Genomic DNA, 21091 nt, shown 5'->3' on the forward strand with positions numbered 1-21091 from the left:
CAGATGGCGGCAGCTGCGATAACTCGAGCGTGCAGCCCCCCACCACTATACCCCACCACCGTCACCACGCGGCGCTGAACACCCCCCCCCCCCTTCTTTTTTTTTTACCGTCTGCTGTATGCAGACCGGATCATCGAAATGTGGTGCACACTTTTACTAAAGCGACGCAAACGCAAACAATGCTAAGGGTCCCCAAACTTCCTTCTCACAACTGGCCTTTTGCATGCACTGACGGAAGCACAGAGTGTGTAACCTGTGTTGCATTTAACAAGAAAGTCACGGACCACAATACTGGATCCATGTAAGCATCGCCCTAAGACGCGATGCAATGACGCGGTGGAAAAAAAAAAAAAAGAAGAAGCAAATTCAGAAACAGACAACTTCGACGGTGCGCAACCGTAAGCTCCGCCTGGCGGATAAAGTGTGTAGAGACTTCCTTTTTTTCCTTTACGTCACAAACGGTTCAGACGGATGACGAACGAGCTGCTAAACGACACTGGTGCGTTGTTTGTAATCTGCACTCCTAATGCCCTCTTTATTCTTTCCTACGCGGAAAATACTCGGCCGCCAATGTTTTCTTTTTTTATAGCTTTGGCACCGGCCCCAAATGGTATAGGGCGGAATCGCTTGTAGTACGCGTTGCGCTGATGCAATGAAATGATGTTTTCGCCGTCGCCCATTTTTTCTGAGAAAATCGGCCAACGTTCGACTGCTCGTATACCGTTCAAGCATGGAAATGTGTCTCTTTGCGAAAGAACAAAATCTGCGTCATTACGTAAATAAATGACAGGGCAATTGTGAATTGCACAAAGCTTATAAAAGTCAGAATTTCACACGTTTTGTGCAACACCTAAGGTTGACGGTGAATCACAAGCAACCTGAAATTGTGCTAGGTGATAACAACGAAGCTGTGTTGGCTACTGCCGGCGCTAATTCTAAGCAGAGAGGTCTAAAAATGCTACAGGGGCTAGTCCTTAGGAAGCTAATCGCTTGATCACATTCATTAGACCCTAAAGTAGAAACTATACACCTCCATTAAGGGCGAAACACAAAAGGACATCGGCACGATTCCCCATTGACGAACTGTTTGTCGCAAGAACTATAGTTAATTAACGTTGTTCGTTTCGTTTTGTAAATTTCTGGCCTAGAGTGTAGCTTCATGTTCCACGCCGCAACGAGCAGATTTAGAAAGCCATGTCGTCACGCTTGGCTCACGCCAACAGCGCGAAGCTGAATATGAGCAGTTCATTAAAACAGCGTAGATATATGCGATTTGAAAGGAATTCCGTAACGCTTCTTCGCGGTCTCTTCTGAGCAAAACCTTCCCTCTTATGTCATTCGTGCCAGACTTCGCGAGATGTATTAAGGTCGCATCGGTGTTTGCTCGTGCCGACCTTACACTCATGCGTAGAAGACGGACGCCTGCGTGCTGTTCTGAAACGAAGGGACCATGCATACCTGAGAACAAATGGGACGATGCACCTCTTACACATGAGTCAGCTTCGAAGTTGCTTCGTGGTATATTTCGTAAGCCATGAAGCGTCGTCGTAATGTGTGCGGAAGGACTACGAGTTCGCAAAGACGACGTTGAGCGCGGAGATGCAGACACTAGAAAAAGAAATTCAGGAGGAAGTGATGCTTGGGCGTGCTTCTTCGGCTTCTTTGTGATTATTCTTTCTTTTAACATTCAGGCAGCTGATAATTTGGCCATTTCGAAAGTTTCTTTCCTCCTCGAAATCGATGCGAGGAACTTAGCAATTCCAATCTCTCCTCCAAAGCCGTCAACGCTGTCTCAGCGCGCGCGCTCAGTTACACGTTCGCGGTATGAATAATATCAGCCTGTGTACGGCGCCTTGTTCACCGTACACGCGTGATCAGGTACGGTGCAACGGTGACGACACGTAGCATCGCTCGCCGGCTCGTATTGCGGACAACTCGGCTCATGCATACGCGATGATGGGAAACAACACAACGTGTTTCGGTCGTCCACGAGCAACGAAGCCGCGAATGCGGGTCGAACCGTGTAGGCCAATTGAAGGATACCGCTTTCAATTACGAGCCACGGCTCTGCCTCCTGGGAGGTACGCGGATGTGTTGGCGCGCGCTTCGTGGACTTGTCTCAAGCGTGCGCGTGCTCGTTCGCTTGTTTTGGTCGAGGGGCAGATCGGATGATAAAGGCGAGCCTTGCTCAAGACCATGTAATTCCTCCCTAACAACGGGCGGACAGGAAATGAGCCTCGTTGCTCAAGACCATGTAATTCCTCCGTAAGAACGAGTGGACAGGAAATGTTCGTGGTTATTGAGCTTGATCGACTTACTCTCCGATCTTCGACTGAGCGAACAACGAGGGGCTTACGTAACGAATCTGGCGATTATATACCCCAATAATGGCTGCGTTTGGGCGAGTTGGTTAGACATGTTAAACCTGGAAAGCGCATAAAGAAAAGCGCTCGTGTGTCTGTCTCTTTCTGTTGTCCGTTGTTTTTATGCGCTTTCCAGGTTTAAGATTATATACCGTATACAGGCACCACACTGCATCGCGAAGTGCTCGTTAGGTCAAGACGAGCCCGCATCCCGCAAATACTGTCCATGATATGATTGCGAGAAAACAAAAGTACACGCACATTTTAACTTACGGTGGCACAACTTAGTTTCATTGTCTATGCAGTTGATGTAGTTATATACCAACGTTTATGGGATGCGGGTTAGCGGGAAAAAAGTTTCAGCGGGGTAAGCTCACGCGAGTGAATTAAAAGCATGCAAGCATGAGGGGACTCGTGGGCTCCATCTGCTGAGACGAATAGAAGCTGATTGGCCAGAGAGGAAACGCAGAAATCATTTTTTTTCCCCCGTGAAATTGAATCTCGTAAACTTCTGTCCTTGGCTGTACGTTTGGGGTTCCTGTCAGAATCGTGCATTATGGAAATACCTTTGATACCGGCAACAACAATTGGCTGCCACCTGTGACATCACACGTTGCCAGCGTTAAAAGAATCGTTAAAAGACAACACAGAAAGGCAAATTCGTTACATATATGTCGACAGACCGGGCCAAACGCACTGGCAAATGTCAACAGCCTCAAGAGGTCACAGTAATACCCCTGTCAAGCGGGAAAGCTAAGTGCACTTACGGGGAGTGCGCTTCGGCATCCCGAGTGACACTTTCGGCTACGCAGTGCTAAACGGGAAAGCAAAGTGCACTCATAGTAAAAAAAAAATGGCGACAGAAAATGAGCGGAATTTCTGAATAGGACGATGGAAAAGAAAAAAAGACTCATAATGTTTGATTGCTTAACGTGATAGCGCAAATAAAACGAGCTTCAACAGTTTTTAACGATGAAAAAAAAATAAAAATAGAAGAAAAGCCAAGACCAGCCAAGACTATCCAGAATTTCGACAACAAACAAGATGGCGGCGGGCAGCGATGCTGCATCTGATCACGTTTACTTGTTTTGTTGCTTCGCTTGTAGCTATAACCAAGGAAATTTTTTCTGAAAACAGTGTTATAGCACGTAAAATAAAGTTGTAAGTACTTTTTATGCACTATACATTTTGTACCATCGGAACCGCTGGCGTCGAGGCTACGCACTCGGCCAGCAAAGTGTGGTCCGTGAACGCACTTTCAGCGGAGTGCACTCTTCCGCGAGTGACACTCCACTTGCGTCGTTTAGATGCGGCAAAGTGTACTTACAGCGAAGTACACTCTCCTTAAGTGCACTTAACTTTCCCGCTTGACAGGGGTATAAGGCGGGCATCCTCTCTTTCTTCGAAGTGCCCGGACACCCCCCCCCCCCCCCCCCCCCCCCTTTCCGAACCCTAGTGGAGCAAGAATTACTTCAAAGCGTATGCCAATCGGCGAGTCCGTGCTCCATGAAACCGAAGAGCATGTTTCATTGAGAGAATTTGATTCCGGTCCTGAGCTCTGATTGGACCGCGCTTCTACGCAGATTCGCAGAGCTTCTTCGGATCACTGATTGGAATACGCCATACGACGAAGTTGTCCTCCATCTCATGACTGCATGCTCCATGCCTGAATCAGTGGGGGCTGCCAACTGGCCGATAGCTGCACTGCTGCTGGCTCGTAATCCCGAACCACTCTTACGCATGAAGTAGTAGTTGTACAGGGGAAGAAAAAACTGCCCTGGTTGGCAACTCATGGCAGCCGAAGAGGCGATAACCGCGTGGCAGCAGGCCATGCGCAAAACGACCAGCGAGTCAGGAACCGCACAGAAGTCGAGAGAGAGAGAGAAAATCATTTTGGTCGAGAGAAGTTTGTGAATCTCGCCGGTTCTGTCCCTGGCCTCAAACACATATACAATCCCTTCTTGGAACCATAAAAAAAGTAAGACAAACAGACAAACAGTATATGCTGGCGATATTGCTTATTTTTGTTTTGTCTTGCTTGTTCTGCTACTTCTATACACAGTGACGGAAATGGCGCGGAGAGCAGCAAAAGGTGGGAAATAAACGGCGATTGCGCGTCGCTCCCTGCGAACTCTATACACCAGTGAAAAGAGAGAGCCAGAGCAGTGGTTCGCTATGGCTCTGTGCCAGTTGTGGAAAGAAAGAAAGAAAGAAAGAAGCGGCGTTGAAAGACTGAAAAGGTGCGCATACCTGCCGCCACCGCCCGCCAGCCCATTGAAGCTGTCTTTCGCTTCCGGCTGGCGAAGCCGCCGTCTCTACTAAACGCCTGGCGCTGGGAAACGCCCTTTGCACAACCGCTGCCGATCACGCCGCCGCTGTAGCGACCGTGAATGCTTGCCGCGCATCGCTCGCAAATGAAAGCGCGACTGGAGGCAATTAGGCCCCGTCATGCCAACGCATCCGAAGACCAAGTCACGCGTCCGCGAGGTATGCTCAACAAGCGGCCAGTCTCCGAACGGTCGTGCACGGGGGAAGACGAGCGGACGTTGTGTACACTTAGGTACGAACCACTTTCGCATGATAATGATATATGCCGGCCTGTGCTGCAATCAGCAGGTTCGTGCCCGGCGAGAGAATCGCCCTGCGTCACCCCGTATCACCGTGTATGAAGAGTCTACGGCGCTTTGCAGTAGTTTAGATTGTTCCGCTCCCATGCCCCTTCCAAGTGGCCCGGGGAAAAGGCGTGTCTTTCCTTGACTGATGAGGCTCTGTGAAAACAGTGGGGCTCCATGGAACCGGAAGAACTCGGCCAAGGAAGGGGGGGGGGGGGGGATGAAATGCCGTAGAGGCAACGTCGAAACAAGGATATCGGCGCAGTACAACATCCATCATTCATCTCTTGTGTAACTGGGCGACCAAACACGACGTTCTCGAATGCCTTGTCGTCGCGAGGATACATAACACTGGAAAGATGGCTCCTCGAAGAGACTGGCAGCTGTTCCACGGTTCGAAGTAGCGTCTTCATATCATTTGCTAGTTGCCATAGGCCAGGCGCTTTTGAGGTACCGCACTCGAGCAGATTAAATGTTATTAGGCGGGCTGAATGAGTCCTTGTTAGATACTCTGATTGGTCGTAGCATCAATAAGCTCGTTGCGTGCTTGCTTGCGAGTTGCAGGCAGTCCCTTCAGGCTATACGACACCCTTCGCTGTAGTGTCGCCCGTAACAGAACTTTGATGGCTCATTATCGCCTCCCTCCGGGCTCGCTTATTGCCCTCTTAAAAATATTTCGAAACATGACCGGCCCCAGTGCAGATGCCTTAATATTTCTTTGGAGAATAAGAATCGATATCATTTCGCACTTTTGTGCCCGGCACGAAAGTCCTGAAATGGATTTCTGAGTTCTTGCGTAGATTTCGGTTTAAACATGGGATCAGTGTAATCGCTCTGTTAGCAGTACACAGTCGCAACGTCACTTCGAGCACGGTAGCTTTCCGGAGACGTAAACTACGTTAGAATAGTCGGGATGTTGATCTACAGGGAACGCAACTGCAACGGCATTGCATTCGACGTACCTCATGAATTACCGTCTAAAGACATCTTAGATTTTTTTTCTCGCGAAAACGGATGCGTGACTGACATCATCTCCGTGAAACGGCACATAACCGCGGAATGACGCACGGACACTCACCAGAAAGGGCAGATGGTTGACGGCGAAGGACAGCAAGGTAACCACGGCCACAACTGTCCAGCGGTACTCAGAGACTCCGGCCTCGCACAGAACCTGTGGGCTGTACGGCCTTCTGGACGTCTGTCTTCCCAGAACGTGCAGCGGCTTGGAGCTGGACGAGCTGACGCTGCTCCCCGTGCTCGTGGTGCCGTACTCCGGGGTGGCGGTGCGCAGCTGCTGGAGGCGCGCCTTGCGGCCCAGCTGCCAGCGTTGCACCTCCATGGCGACGCTCATGCCGACGCTGCTCACCATGAGCAGCCCGTAGAGGACGAGCACGAACAGCGTGTACCGGCTGTCCCAGAGCTGAGGGTGCAGCGAGCACTCCAGCATGGACTCCGAGGAGCGGGCGAACGCCGACGCGACGCCGATGAGCACGCCGATGACGGCAAGCACCGCGACGTGGTACCGTATCTGGTTGCGGCGCACGCTGAAGCGGTACCGGTACGGCCAGCGGATCGTCAACAGTCGGTCACCCACGGCCGAAGCCAGTGTGGTCAGCTGGAAGGTGCGGCTCGCCGCCAGTCCCCAGAGCACGAACCCGCAGGGGGCGGCGGCCATCTTGGGCCCGATGAGTCTCAGAACCGAGAAGCCGAAGCAGAAGAGGGCGGTCACCAGGTCCTGGCAGCAGACTGACAGGAGGAACAGATCGACAGTCCTCCACTTGCGGCGGTACGTGTGGAATACGTAGGCCACCCAAAGGCACAGCACTATGAGCACGGGCGCCGTGGCCGACACGGCCAGCCACAGCACCGGGAACAGCTCCATGGTGAATCGAAAGCCCGCCGTGGTTGCGGTTATCCCAGAACGGGTCGCGGCGGTTTCACATGACGTGACTGCTCAGCGGAGGTATTGGTAGCTATGGCAACGGAAGTAGCTGGTCGGTATCACCCGTAAGGTTTGGCAGCGTCGATCGACGTCGACAGGTTTCAGGAGGTTAGAGGCTGACGACGTGCTCACATCACGGGCACTCACGAAATGCAGGCTGTGACAACCGGAGTACTAAAGTCGTCGGCGCTAATGCTGACAGCAACGACCGCAGTCGACGTTACCGAGACCACACTCGCTTACTGAGCACGAGCCTTCGAGCATTCCACCGTACATCCTTCGTGTCGCGGCACCAGTTCCACCCCTCACATGAACGAGGACAGGCGCCACATCTCTCCTCTGTCGGTCGCTGGGTCACTCAAGCGGCGCCGAGTTTCGATGCGCGCAATCCGCTCCTCACACACGCACACACACGCACCCGGAGCGATCCCCAGGCGGCACTCAAGGATCTTATGCTGGTGGTCGCGGCAGCGGCGGCTGGGATATCCAGTTTCCGAAAGAGGCGTCGAGCGCCGCCGGCGCGCTCGGCCAGAGGCAACAACTCTTCACAACAGCGACCGTGCACGCACCGCCACACTCGCGCACAGCACAGGGGGAGGAAGTGGGGAGAGCGCGCCGCTGCGGCGGCCAAGTGTGTATCCGGAACGGGAGCGCGGCGCGCACACAGGTCCTCCCGCGGCGCAGTCCGAGCGCGATCTGCCCGTTCCGCGTGCCGCCCGGTTTCTTGCCGCGCTGACGACGACGATGCGTTCCCCCGCTCGCAGGAGAGAGGCCTGGATGTGTGGCTGCCTCTCCTCGGCTGCTGCTCCGAACGAGATTGGGGGAGAGGGACCCCTGAGCCTCGCCACCGGCGGGTCCTCGCCACCGGCGGGTCCCCGCCACGCGGGGACCGGAAAGCGCGCCGCGTATGTGGGTCCCCCCTCCCTAGTCCAGGAGCGATTGACGGCTATTGCAGAGCCAAGAATGATGCACTGCTAAGGTAGCTTTGCAGATGAGGTGTTCATCGTGCCCTCGCGTAAAGGACATTTTGCTAAGAAATCGCGAACTTCGAATACTAGGCAGCTGCTGGAAGTAGCCAGAGAGCGCTCGATGGGCCCATGGATAGTGCTTGGCGTGATGTTTTTCCAGGTGTCCTCAGCAGTGCTTCCGCAGAGAGGTAGCGTGAAGACTCTCTGGCTCGGCAAAATTGGTGCATATGGATAACACATTTGCACCGTTCGAATAAACTCCGCTCTCAGCCCATACTCCATATCCAGAGTGAATGATCTTTGTCATCGTTCGCTCCATCCTTTCCTTCACAGCGTGGTAGAGGTGTGCCCAGCGAGGGAGCGACAGTTAATTCGCCTTTGCTTTCCTATAACCAGTTTTCGATTTTTTTTTCTACAAGCCGTGATTCGACGTTCATTTATTGTCTGCATACACGTTAAAAAGACGTTCTATGTCAAGACAGACTACATGCAAATACTTGTGGCCTGTCTTCGCATTGGAAAGTCGTACTGAGCCTTGTTGCACTATAGCAGCTTTTTTTTTTTTCAGAGAGGAATACTTCTCTGGTAGTAAAGCCATCCCCTCAGCAAGGGACTGACCGGTGAGCTCTGCACATCCTATCACTGCTGCTTGCATTGGAGCGGCAGCTGCGAACGCGAGGCGACGGCTTCCAGACTCGTCTCATGAGCGCCTGAGAGCAGCACTCTTGCAGAAGCCGCCGGCTGACGAGTAGAGACTCGTGATTTATGCATGCAAAGTGAGCAGTGTAGGCGGCTGTCCTGGCGACTTGGATGTTTGTGAATGAAGACCTATCCTGTAGCATTCGAAGTGCTGGCCCACGGACCTCCTAACAACGACATCGGATGCTCATATCGCAGTTAAACAACGAAAGAAGCGTCAACTTCGTTTATTTTTAGAGGGGGATCAGAGGTGGAGCATGAGTGGCATCGGCGCTTCGCATTGCATTTTCCGTGAGCGTCCACTCAACCCACGACAACGAATTCGCTGTCATAGCCGAGAACCCTCACCCGCTCGCATGCAGCTTGACGTTGCCGTCAGTGCCGGCTCCGCGATGCGAGTATAGGCGAAAATATGCGCGCAGTTTCGATTCACGCGTCGTGTACCGCTCCTGGGGTGACTACATTCCCTGCGGTGTATAGCGAAAGCGACCCGACGACCTTTCGAGCCGCGCAAGACGCGGGCCGAAAAATGTTGCGCTGGTTTTGTGGCACAATGAGTGTGCCACGAAAAGGAGCGGGTTCTCATCCCACGAACTGCCGGGTGTCGTCACGAGAATTCATTAGGCTGGCCTCGGCTTCGCATAATGCAGCACTCACACCACCTTGGAAAGAGTGAAGTGATTGCGAGGCGGTACGGATAGCGAGCCCGCGGGGTGCTACGCACTGAATGAAACTTAATAAGCGCTAAGGAGCTTGTGAAGTTTCACATGCTACATTCTTTTGTTGCGTATGCGCGCCTCAGCCGTGGATCTTGCCTGCACGGCGCGTTTTTCGCTCGCGCAATGGACCGGGAGCGACCAGTGGGGAACCAAGTTCGCAACTAAGCAAGGAACATCAGGGTTCTTTCTTTCTTTCTTTCTTTCTTTCTTTCTTTCTTTCTTTCTTTCTTTCTTTCTTTCTTTCTTTCTTTCTTTCTTTCTTTCTTTCTTTCTTTCTTTCTTTCTTTCTTTCTTTCTTTCTTTCTTTCTTTCTTTCTTTCTTTCTTTCTTTCTTTCTTTCTTTCTTTCTTTCTTTCTTTCTTTCTTTCTTCCTTTCTTTCTTTCTTTCTTTCTTTCTTTCTTTCTTTCTTTCTTTCTTCCTTTCTTTCCTTCTTTCTTTCTTTCTTTCTTCCTTTATTTCCTTCTTTCTTTCTTTCTTTCTTTCTTTCTTTCTTTCTTTCTATGTTTCTTCCTCCCTCTCTTTCTTTCCTTCTTTCTTTCTTTATTTCTTTTCTGTTGTTCGCCTGGAATGTCTCCGGTGCACAACCGGAGAGTCTGCACGTGGTGATGAACGCGGAGTGTTATGCGTACGTCTCTGCTGAGCGGTGTCTTCGATTCGACAGCCTCGCCTCTCCAACGTCCAAAGTGGATCACGAAGGGGGGTGTCTGTCCGTCTGTCGCTTACGGGAAGTCGTCCCAAAAGTGGGCCAAGCGGCGGTCCGCTGACGAGGCCCGGTACTCGTGCATGGCGTAGCAGAAGAACGCGCGCGCGGTGACATATATCAACGCCCACTTTCGGAGATTTAACGGAGCGGAAAGGGGAGTGATAAAAGAGAAGGAGAAGATGTGTTTGTACGGAGGTAAGAAGTCTGACGCATCCTTTCTTTTAATTTCTTCTTTTCTCCTCACTCTTTTCGTCTCTGCGTTTCTAGGTCTCTCTTTTCCTTCATTACGTTTCACTGGTAAGTAACAACATTCTTGAAAGCAAACCTCCTCCGAACCCACGCCCTGGAAACAAGGTCAGAGATTGAAACCGCACTAAACACCTCTTACAGCAACTCAGGGCTACAACCGTAAGTGTACATAAATACCATAAAATTATGCTCCCCTTGATGTCATCTACCTGTCACCTAGTCGCAGATTAGGTACCGGCCGCGGTGACCCCCATCTAGACTTCTGCGAAACGCAAGAAGTGCTTTGATTTATTTTATGGGGGTTTAAAGTCCCAAAGCGACTGAGGGTATGAGGGACGCCGTAGTTCGGGGCTTCAGAAATTTCGACCGCCTGGGGTTCTTGAACGTGCACTGACATCGCACAGTGCACGGGCCTCTAGAATTTCGTCTCCATCGAAATTCTATTTGAAGCAAATAAAAGAGCTGGAAATTGTGCACTGTAGATATGTTAGGTGTCACTTCGTTAGCCCCTGGTTCATTGCGCAAGTATTCGTACGCTTGAAGAAATTAACCAGCTCGCCCAAATAAAAGTACTGAAAGCACTTCAGCAGGCCGAGATTGAGAGATATCGGCTTGTGGTTCAAATTAGTCCGCAGCCCTCCATGGCCTTGTATCCGGCATGATTCAGTATTTACAAGAGCTTTAGCGCTCAATTTCATTAGCAGGCAGAATTTTACTTCTGAGTGAGATAATTATCCGGGCTTCACTTGGAACAGATCAGTCAGTCGGTGTCCAGAGCCCCGGAATGTCACGTGATTGGCTGAGGGTAGTGAAAAGAGCGCCAACTATGAGAAGGTTATGAGAACAGGAACTCGCGCACTTGGGCAGCGTTGGGAAGGAAGGGAAAACTTTATTTACACTAATGGTTTTTACTGCGGTTTGGGGGCATCTTCAGAGACGTCTTGGTTCTACCCCCAGGAGACTTCTCTGTCGAAGTCGTCCGCCTCTAATCAATGGTCGGTTGCCCTCAGTCCAGGGCTCCGCTGGCCACTGCCGCCCGATGAGCTCGCTGTACCAGACCTTGTTGGTCTTCACAGCGGTCGCTGGACAGCAGAGTCTCCCACTGCTCCGCACTCGGGTTTTGTATTTTGGGGACCACGTCTATGTTTTGGCAGGCCCATGTGATGTGGTATAGAGTAGGTTTTTCGTCGCACCAGGGACATTTGTTCGTGTATATCGTAGGGTGCATTTTGTTTAGTATATGTAGGTTTGGGAAAGAGCCTGTTTGTAATTGTCTCCAAGTGACAGCTTCCTCTCTGCTGAGAGATTTGTGCGGTGGGGGATATCGCATTCTTCTGCCTCTACAGTTTTGTAGTATGGCCGAGTATTCCCTGGGTGCTGGCGCGAGTTCCGCGGTCTCGTCGGATGCTCGGAAAGTAATGTATCCTCGAGCTATCCTGTCGGCCTCTCGGTTCCCTGCCACCCCCGTGTGCCCCGGTACCCACACAATTTTGTGTCGGATCTTGTCGTTTTGTTCTTCCTGGTTTTTAATTGAGGAAAAGATCGAGAGGACAGGAGCATGCATCCCTGCTGTAAAGTCGTCGAGCAGTGCACGATGCACTCTTGATGTGTGCTATGTCTGACACATGAACAAATAGTGAATACGTTTTGATGACTACAATTTCAAACTACAATTTCAAACTAAGTTTGTCAAGGCTGTCGCCGGCACAGTCATCCGCAAATAGGGCGAGGAATTCTCAAATTTTTCTCGTTACATTAACAGGGACTTACGCCGATAACATGAATGACGTCTCTAGACCCGTAGACGTCAAGCCCGCATTCTTCAGCGCATATAAAGAAGGGCCTACGATAGTGCCGGAAAGGCTCCTCCTATGAGCGAGGAAGGAACGCGGCTTGAGATGCCCATCAAGGCTTATCAGTGAAAACAGTAACTACGCGTGAAAGACGCAAAACGGAAACAGGCGAGGAAATGCGGCAAAGATGAGGAAAACAAACGGAGAAAGTGTTTTGCTGTCTCGCTCTGTCCCGTGTTTCCGGACTAGTTTCCACTTTGTGACCACGCAGCATCCGGCACAAGTTAACAATTTTTTTTACACATGTAAAAGAAGCGTAGGGCGGCTCTAGCACTCTTCCTGCTAATCCGATAAAGATGCTACCTCTTTAGAGCTCCTCTATAGTCTTCTTTCAGTGATGTCAAATATTATAACACTGTACGCACCAACTCGGCAACCCACTCTGATAGATCCGGTCTATGCAGAAAATGCCGAACTTGCCGCTTATTTTCCCTTCACATTCTCAAGGGTCTAACATGTCCAGCATTCTTGGACGAAAACTTACATTATTGAAATGTTGTAAGCTACTGTTGTGAAAATATTGAAGGTAAATGGTCCATTATTCGGATGCGTAGCAAAATCTTTCTTTTAAATGTTTTCCATCACTCACGTCGAACAAGTAAGACTTATAGAAAACCCATGGGGAACGTTTTGACGAAAGCAAAAACGTTCATAACAAAAATAAAATGCAAGCCTTCCCACGGCAGATCTGCGGATATATTCATTGCTATGGTCAAATCTTGCAATACGCGAAAAAACTGCGATTATAAGCTCTTTGAACTGTTAGGGCATGTTCTCACCCGTCATCATCTTCGCTTGCCCTACCAGCACGGAAACAGCGGCTGCAGCCTCCGTGACGCCCCCCTGCCCCCGTCCTGTTCTGTCGTCTCGACCACCGAGTTTGGCGCCAAGGCGGAGAGCGTCGCCTCTGCCAATGCCCCGACAAAGCGCTCGACGGGCCGAGGTGGCATCGAGTCCTCATTGTCAGCGATTCTCGTCCGGTTTCTCTTCTTACTCTCTCGCAGGCGCGTAAAGAAAGAGCGACGTGGGTGATCCCCAACGGGGAGGGCCATAAATTTTCCCGCTCGTTATTTCTGACGGGGGCACCGCTTCGCTTCGCCCTTCTTCGCTGAAAACGGCCCGGTGGCCACGACGACGAAGACGGGGTCCCGCAGGCTTGCTGCTTCTGCTGCATGCTGGGAAGTGTACGGTGCTCGCGAGTCGCCTTCACTTTTGTATAATTTGTTTTGTTTTGTTTTTACAGTTTTTGAAGCAAGATAACGGATCCAGCGCTGAGGTGTTGCTGCAGCGGATCGAACTAGGATTGTGAACGTTGGGCCGAGGTACAGGATGCGTCAAAAGTTCCCAGGCCACAGGGCCTGCTTTTCAGCAGTATATATTCTGCCACTCAAGACGCCTATGAAGCTGCCACGATTTTAAGAGGTGAGAATAAAGCTTCTGCTATTCCCTACAGAGGTTTTGAGGTTCGGTGGCGTCCATACCAGCAATTCTGGACGAAAGCATTTTTCGAGGGGAAAGAGTTTATGAACAAAATTTTTTAAAATAAAAAATATTTTTAAAATAAAAAATTAAAACACCCGCAGATCTGCACTTCGCAGGCTTTCTCTTTTTTGGTATTAACAATTTTGCTACCGTCAAAAACACGTTCCCTATTGTTTGCCTAGAGCAGCCTTAACTGCTCGATGCGAGCGATGGAAAAACTGTAATATAAAGATTCTGCTAGACATCGGAAGAATGGACCATTAGCTTCAATATTTTGATAACAGTACCTTACAATTTTCCAATATTAAACATTTTTGTCCAAGAATGCTGCACTTGCTGTGGCCTGGGAGCTTGTTACGCACCCTGTGAAATGTTGGATGGATGGATGGATGGATGATAATGGCTTTACCCTTTGTACCGGGCGGTAGCTTTCGCCACCTAGCCTATACTTCCCCCATTGTTAATTTAATTTTCCTTTCCCTTTCGCTCTTACAATATCTAATCTGTCTATCCTTTTACCCTCGAAATTCACGCCTCCCTTGATTTCCGCCACCAATCCTCCAACCTCCCCTTCGTCAATGTCACGCTTTTCCCATCCACTCGCCCGTCCTCCCCAGTAAATCCCAGCGCTATCTCTATGGTCGTTGCTGTCCCCTCTGGGAGGGCTGGGCGGAGTTCTGCGCACCTCAGAACCAAGTGTTCTATGGTCTCCGTTTCCGTTTTACATGCAGAGCACAAAATATCCACTTCTTCAAATTTGGACCTATACGTTTTTGTTGTCAGAGTCCCTGTCCTAGCCTCAAAAAGCAGTGAACTGCCCCGCGAATTATCGAATAATCGCTCTTTTTTGATGTCCTGTTTTCGTGTCCTATATATGCCTAGCGCCGATTTTTCCTGCATTCTTTCTTTCCACATCTTTCTTTCCGACTCCTTTCCCTCCACTTTCACGTTAGTCTTTTGTTGCGTCCCATCCCTCACCCGTAAATACTTCGTTCTTAGCTTTCGGGTTCTATTAGTCCATTTTGTGTTAATACTTTTCATGTACAGATACTTGTACACCTTTTTTGCCCACCTTGTTTCCTCCATTTGAGTTAGTCTGTGATCATATTTCAGTTTGCTGATGGCCTCCCGAACCTCGAACGACGCCCAACCCATATCTCCCTGGACTCCCTCATTCGGAGTGTTCCCATGGGCTCCCAAGGCTAGCCTTCCTACACTTCTTTGTCTGACCTCTAGCCCTGACTGTACTTCTGATTTCATGCACAGGACTGCATTTCCAAATGTGAGGCCCGGTACCATGATTCCCTTCCATACCCCTCTAACCACCTCATACCTATTATAGTTCCAGAGTGCTCTATGCTTCATAATGTCTGAATTCCTTTTTCCTTTGTCCTTCAGAATCCTCTCATGCTCTTCCAGATATTTTTTTCCTTCACTTAGCCATACACCTAGATACTTATACGTACTCACATGGTCTATCATAGTGTCTTGTATTTCTAGTGGGTCTCCCTTCTCATCATTATAGACCATTATCCCTGACTTCTCTCTACTGAACTGGAGTCCTAGCTTGTTGCCCTCCTCACCACAGATTTTAACTAGTTCCTGCAGCTTATCTCGCTTGTCTGCTAGTAGAACAATGTCATCCGCATACATTAGTCCAGCCAACACTTGGTTTACCCTCTGACCATCCTGCATATAACTCACGTCAACTCCTACCCTACACTCTTCCAACCTCTTTTCCATTTGGCTCACATATACCATGAAAAGTAGAGGTGACAGTGGGCAGCCCTGCCTTAACCCTCTCTTAATTTTAGCTGGTTTTGTAGTTTCTCCCTCCCAGGTTACCACGACCTCATTGTCTGAATATATACGTTGTAGATATTCAACCAGATTTCTATCAGCGCCATATCCCCTCAATTGGTCCCAAAGTTTTTCCTGATTCACATTGTCATATGCCCCCTTAATGTCTAAAAATGCCATCCATAGAGGCCTCCGACTTGCCTCAGCTATCTCTATACACTGCGTTATGACAAATAGATTGTCCTCCAACCGTCTGTCCCTTCGGAAACCGTTCTGCAACTCTCCCAAGATCTCCTCACGCTCTGCCCATTCTTCCATTCTCATTTTCACCATCTGCATTGCTAGCCTGTAAATAACTGATGTGACCGTAATTGGTCGGTAGGATTTAATGTTGTCCCTGTTTCCCTTGCCTTTGTATATTAGTCTCATCCTGCTCACTTTCCAGTCTTTTGGAACGTCTCCTCCCTCTACCACTTTTTCAATGATCTGTCGTAATTTCAGTTTGCTTTTTTTGCCTAGTATGGTAATTAATCTCATAGGTATGCCGTCTGGTCCTGTCGCTGTTACGATGGGAACCTTGCCTTCTATTCTGTCCCAGTCCCCTGCTGTTCTCTCCCTAGGCTCTTCCTCCCCTGCCCCATTGCTGTCCCTGCTCTCCCCTAGACCATCCGCCACAGGCTCTGCAAATGCTGCTTCAATTGTTTGTCTGATAAATTCCTGTGCTTCCTCTCCCTCTACCCTTTTTCCATCCTGTGTGGTCAGAGTGTGTTGGATGCCCTCTGTTCTCTTCCCTTGTAGCCTTATGTGCTCCCAAAACCTCTTTGCAGCATTCCTATCTTTCTTATTTACCTCCATCATCCACTGGACTCCTGCCTTTCCTATTTTGGCTTGGACCAATGTCGCTGCCTCCCTTTTGCTCTCTAGGTATTCATTCCATTTTGCATCCACTTCGTCTGGTGGGGCCCCCCTTTTCTTTGCAACTCTGTGTTCCCTGGATGCCTCCTGTCGTCTCGCTATGGCTGCCTTCACCTCCCCGTCCCACCAGCTTTTTGGCGTGTGTCTTCCCTTTCTTCGTCCCTTTTTTCTTTGAGCCTTCTCTAACTCCCCTTGAAAAACCCCCACGAGGGCATCATATGTCCACTCCCTATCCGGCTGCCTGGACACTATGTCTTCAATGTGTCCAGACACTTCCTGCAGTTGTGCATCAGTGAGGTTATGTTTGCTTTCCCTCCCTTGAGTTCCTACCGCTGGTATTCAGACCGCCGATGTGGCTATGTCACCTTGTTGTTGTTGTTGTTGTCCTCTAAATAATGGCGCGTACCCACTACGGGGGATTGGCCAAGACACAGGCGGCAACTGATCGGTACTCAGAATGTTAAACAAGAAAATAAATGATGCGGGAGAAAATGAAAATAATAATCATAATAGTAATTAGGCTATGCAAAAAACAGCGCGAACAAACGGGGACGAGACGAAGAATACACAGGAACATCGTCCCCGTTTGTTCGCGCTGTTTTTTGCATAATGTATCACCAACTCGCCCGCTTAACTATCCTGTAGTAATTAGGAAAGAAATGAAAGAAATTCAGATGTGTAATTGAAATAAGCTAAACAAATACTGTGAGATTGGCGACTGAAATAGAGAACGGGGCTAAATATTCCATGTTTCGGAAAGCTTTCGTTGGAGAGAAATATTGATCATGAGAAAGAGCAGAGCTTAAGACGGCAGTAAGGAAGTTTTGCATGGCGGAGAGCACATTCCAGTTACTGTGCCCAAGGGAGGAAGCCCCAAGAGACAGAGCAACCCCGGCTGACAGACTTAGACCTAGCTGTCGTAACGGATGCTCTAGCAAGCGGATTGTTAAAGCCAATCTTCATCTTCTGCTGTATTCTTCGTTCACATTTTAATTGCACTTGAGGCAAAAAATATTCACGTCCCATGACCATAATTAAAACACCAGAGCAAAATTATTTCCTGGTGTTCATTTTACGTTTCCATCTAGTGTATGTTTTTTTTTTTTTTTGCGTATGAACTTGTTTAATTTTCAAAGATGATTGTATGACTTCTTTTTCTATGCAACTGTTTCGTTGCTTCCATTGTATACTACATTTTCGCCATTTCGTTGGACTATTTTTCTGTGTTTGCAGAGAAAGGCTTGTTACAGTTGTGTTTTGCAAGTAAATTGTATTGCTGATTATTTGCCGGACGCAAGTAGCCTACGTATGTTTGTCAATGCTGTAATTTATGGGGAAATAAATAAATAAAACTAAACCACAGAACAGTTGTTGAATCTGCCGGTTATTCGCCCCGCAGTTCCACGGCGAGTCGAGCAGACACAAGCCAATGATGTGATCGGGGTGGTCGGGACCGTGGGCTTCACCGCATTAGGGCGAAGCAGGCAGACTACGGAGGGAAGCCTTCGGGAGGAATAGCGAGCTTGGAGGTTTATTTTACATTTTGTACAGTAGCAAGTGGATCAAAGTCAGAAAACGGGGGAGGATCTGATCTGGCACCCCACAGATTGCTCCTTAAATGCAGTTCACATTCCCCAGGCACCCAGCTAGGGAATCTGATCTCTGGTTGAGCGTCCAATGGGCTGCTAGCGTCTTCTTAGGCTCCGCCCTCCCCACGTGATCGCGCACACCGCACAGGCACACACACATGGGCAAGGAGGAACTTGACGTCTCTGAGTCGCGAACTGTTTGACCAGGCCCAAAGGTCGTTGTTGCTGTGTGATGATCTTGATCGATGGGGACGCGAGCGCTGACCGCTCACACCGGTGACCTCTTCAGTTCCGTGGAAGGGACAAATCAGCCGTGTCGCCCCTCTGCTTTGTCTGCTGCCCAGGGCGCACGCGGGTAATGAGTTAGCGGCGCCGCCGCCCCGCCGTCGTCGCCACTGGGTCTCGTCGGTCAGTCCGCGGGCAGTCCAGGAGAAGCGCCGCACTCAGCCTTCCCGGCGAAGGGATTAGACGCCTTTGTGTACGCCGATGCCGTCGCCAGTAGCTGCCCCACGCAGGGTCTCTTTTGTCTTCCCCCGAGCAGCAGCGCTTCGGCCGCATACCTGATGGCGGCTGACTGGCTCGCCGGTTTCCGCTGCTAGTCCCCAGCAGCGCAGTTCGGCACCAGAGCCGCAGTCAGCATCGCCGGCGAAGGGGATTACAGCCTTTGTCCGCCGACGCCGTCGCCAGAAGCCGTCCCCAGGCACCCTTTTCCTTGCGTCTTCTCCGAAAAACAGCAGCGCTTTCGGCCGCATACCTGACGGCGCCTGTCTGGCTCGCCGTTCTCCGCTGGCTGGGCCTCCGATCATTACACCAAGGTAAAACACTTTTGATCATTTTGAAGTTTCCTAATGGGATTTACGCGGCTTCCCGTTGAGGGTGACAGAATTTTCTGTCGGCCGGAAGGGGCCGCAATTACCGCTTGCGAACAGATCAGAATATTTCGAATTTTAGCGCGGAACCGCATTTGTAGACCCGTGTTCAAAGTTTCCACGCAAATGGTCCCGGCAAGTGAACGATCAGGTACCACAGGGTTGGTCAGCGATATCGAGCCACTCATTAGAACGGTGCCGCACAAGCGTCTTCGCGTTTGAATGTGATCCGGCATGTGTATGGTATACTTGGCTTAACGCATCTACAACAATTAATGGATTGCTTCGAAACATCAATATTCCATGCCTTCGAGTGCCTCTGTTGTTTCACGCGATAGAGTAAAGGCCAGCCCTTAGAACGAAGCGTACGTACTCACACTGACACCCCTTTCACACATCCTCCTGACTTCTCCCTCCCGGCTATAACCCACTCTGCCCCAATTGCCCAGCTTTCTGTGTCTCTTGTCCTGTTTTGTCACCCTGTCCACTACCTTCAGCCCTTTCCTTTCGACGTACTCCTTCCTGTATGCGTGTCACCTCCTCCTCGCCCATGCAAGACAGCCGTGTGTTGAGGGATTATTCTGGAGCCAGCGTTGGCCCAAGCATTTCATCCTGTGAAAGCTGAGCACCAGGGCGGAGAAAAAGCTTGTGTCCACTGGAAACCGGTGGTGCCCTACTGGAGACATAACCCGGCACATCCCGCTTACGAGGCGGTTACTCAGGTCACAAGGGCCCTAAAAGGGTCGCTTGCCTGGCGTTAAACCCCATAATCCTTATACCATATATCATACCACATTCTGGCCCACCGCCGTGGCTCACCGGCTTTGGCATTCGGCTGATAATTCCAAGGTCGCGGGTTCGATCCTGGCCGTTGTGGCCACATTTCGATGGAGGCGAAATGCAAAAACGCCCGTGTGCTGTGCGGTGTCAGCGCACTTCAAATATTCTTATAGGTGGTCTAAGTTAGTCCGGAGCCTTCCACTACGACGTCTCTCACAGCCCACGTGTCTCTTCTAGACGTTAAACCCACAATTCACATTCCATCTTCAATCGCTGCTTTTCGTCATGTGCTCCTGGAGCGTTTGGCCATCGTCGGGGCAGCTTGAAGACCAGCTCGTCTGGGACAACTACGAGTGCCACCGCAGCGATGGCCTAGTGGTCTGAGCAGCCGCCTCGCATGCGGTATGTGCGAGGTTCGATCCCCAGTGCCGCCGAGTACCCACCGGTGATACAATGGGTACAAGCTTTCCCCTGGTCTGGTTCCCGGCTTATTCAGGGTGAAATGCCTGGGAAATGGGTCTCAGACCCCACCTTGAGTAGAATAAAAAAACCTTGTGCCATGTCGCTCTTCGGCCACAGATGCCCTTGCGCCAAATATCCACCACCATCATCATCGTCAAAACTAGGTGCAAGACCTACTGAGCGCTTGATTTGCGTCCTTCAATAAAATTATTCTTGATCTCTCTCCCTCTCTTTCCATTCCTCTTGAATGGCGGCACATGCCCTCAAGAAAAGCCTACAGCACTAATTCGCCAAATAGACGAAAGTTTGCTCTATAGGTGGCCAGAGTTGCATCCTCCCGACGCTGTTGTCACCTTCGACGCCATCATTCACTCTCATGCAGCTGCAGCAAGCGCACATGAGCGTGAAAACGATGCCCTGTTTAATGGTGGAACTGTGTGTGACCTTATAACGGCGCTGTGGTAAAAGACACAAAAAGATAACACGGCTCGACACATTGCGAGGTGCGAGTGGCAGAGAGGAAGTTATGCATGCGCACGTCACACGAATAGCGTGAGCGGGCACGGAGGAGGAGCAAGAGGAAGGGCGACACCGACCTTGGGCGCACCAGCGCGGGCTTCCTGTCCTCGCTACTGCGTGTTATGCGCAGCCGGGGACAGCTTGCGTGCGCCACTGTTTGTGTACATGCGCACACGCACACAGCGGCAGGCATGCGCTTTCATCGCGGTAAAGGGCCGCTGCCTTTGGATGGTTGACTCAGCGCGAGTTATGTGAAGGGGGGATCTATTCGGGGTAATGCGAACGCACGAAGCGCGATAAATGATGCGCCCTTGGGCAATGCGTGTGTTCACTTCTTTTACTTTCTGCTGTAGGCGCAGCCGCTTCCCCGCAGCAGCCATTACGGAATAAAACAAGCGCACGGAGCGCCCATAAGTGAAGAATTATTGACACCGGTTAGTATCGCATACGTACAGCTTTCCGTGCTACGATTGGATTATCTAGCTGTACGAAATACAGTAGGGTATTCCTTTATGGAATACCCTACTTTCTAATGCTAAAACAGCAATCCGGAGGTTAGGAGCTTA

At 50.3% G+C, this 21091-nt stretch overlaps 1 protein-coding gene across 1 annotated transcript in view; it reads right to left on the reverse strand.

Annotated features, from left to right (window-relative positions):
• The window catches only part of LOC149364894 (uncharacterized), a 127328-nt gene extending 119660 nt beyond the window's left edge, over positions 1-7668 (reverse strand). Inside the window, exon 1 of the mRNA XM_089574851.1 lies at positions 6054-7668. Within this exon, the coding sequence (XP_089430977.1) occupies positions 6054-6857 (804 nt within the window). The 5' untranslated portion in view covers positions 6858-7668. The remainder of the gene's footprint in view (positions 1-6053) is intronic.
• Between the last annotated feature and the right edge of the window lie 13423 nt (positions 7669-21091).

This window comes from Amblyomma mixtum, chromosome 2 (assembly GCF_055824585.1).
Source record: "Amblyomma mixtum isolate Tamu chromosome 2, ASM5582458v1, whole genome shotgun sequence".
Taxonomy (NCBI): Eukaryota; Metazoa; Arthropoda; class Arachnida; order Ixodida; family Ixodidae; genus Amblyomma; species Amblyomma mixtum.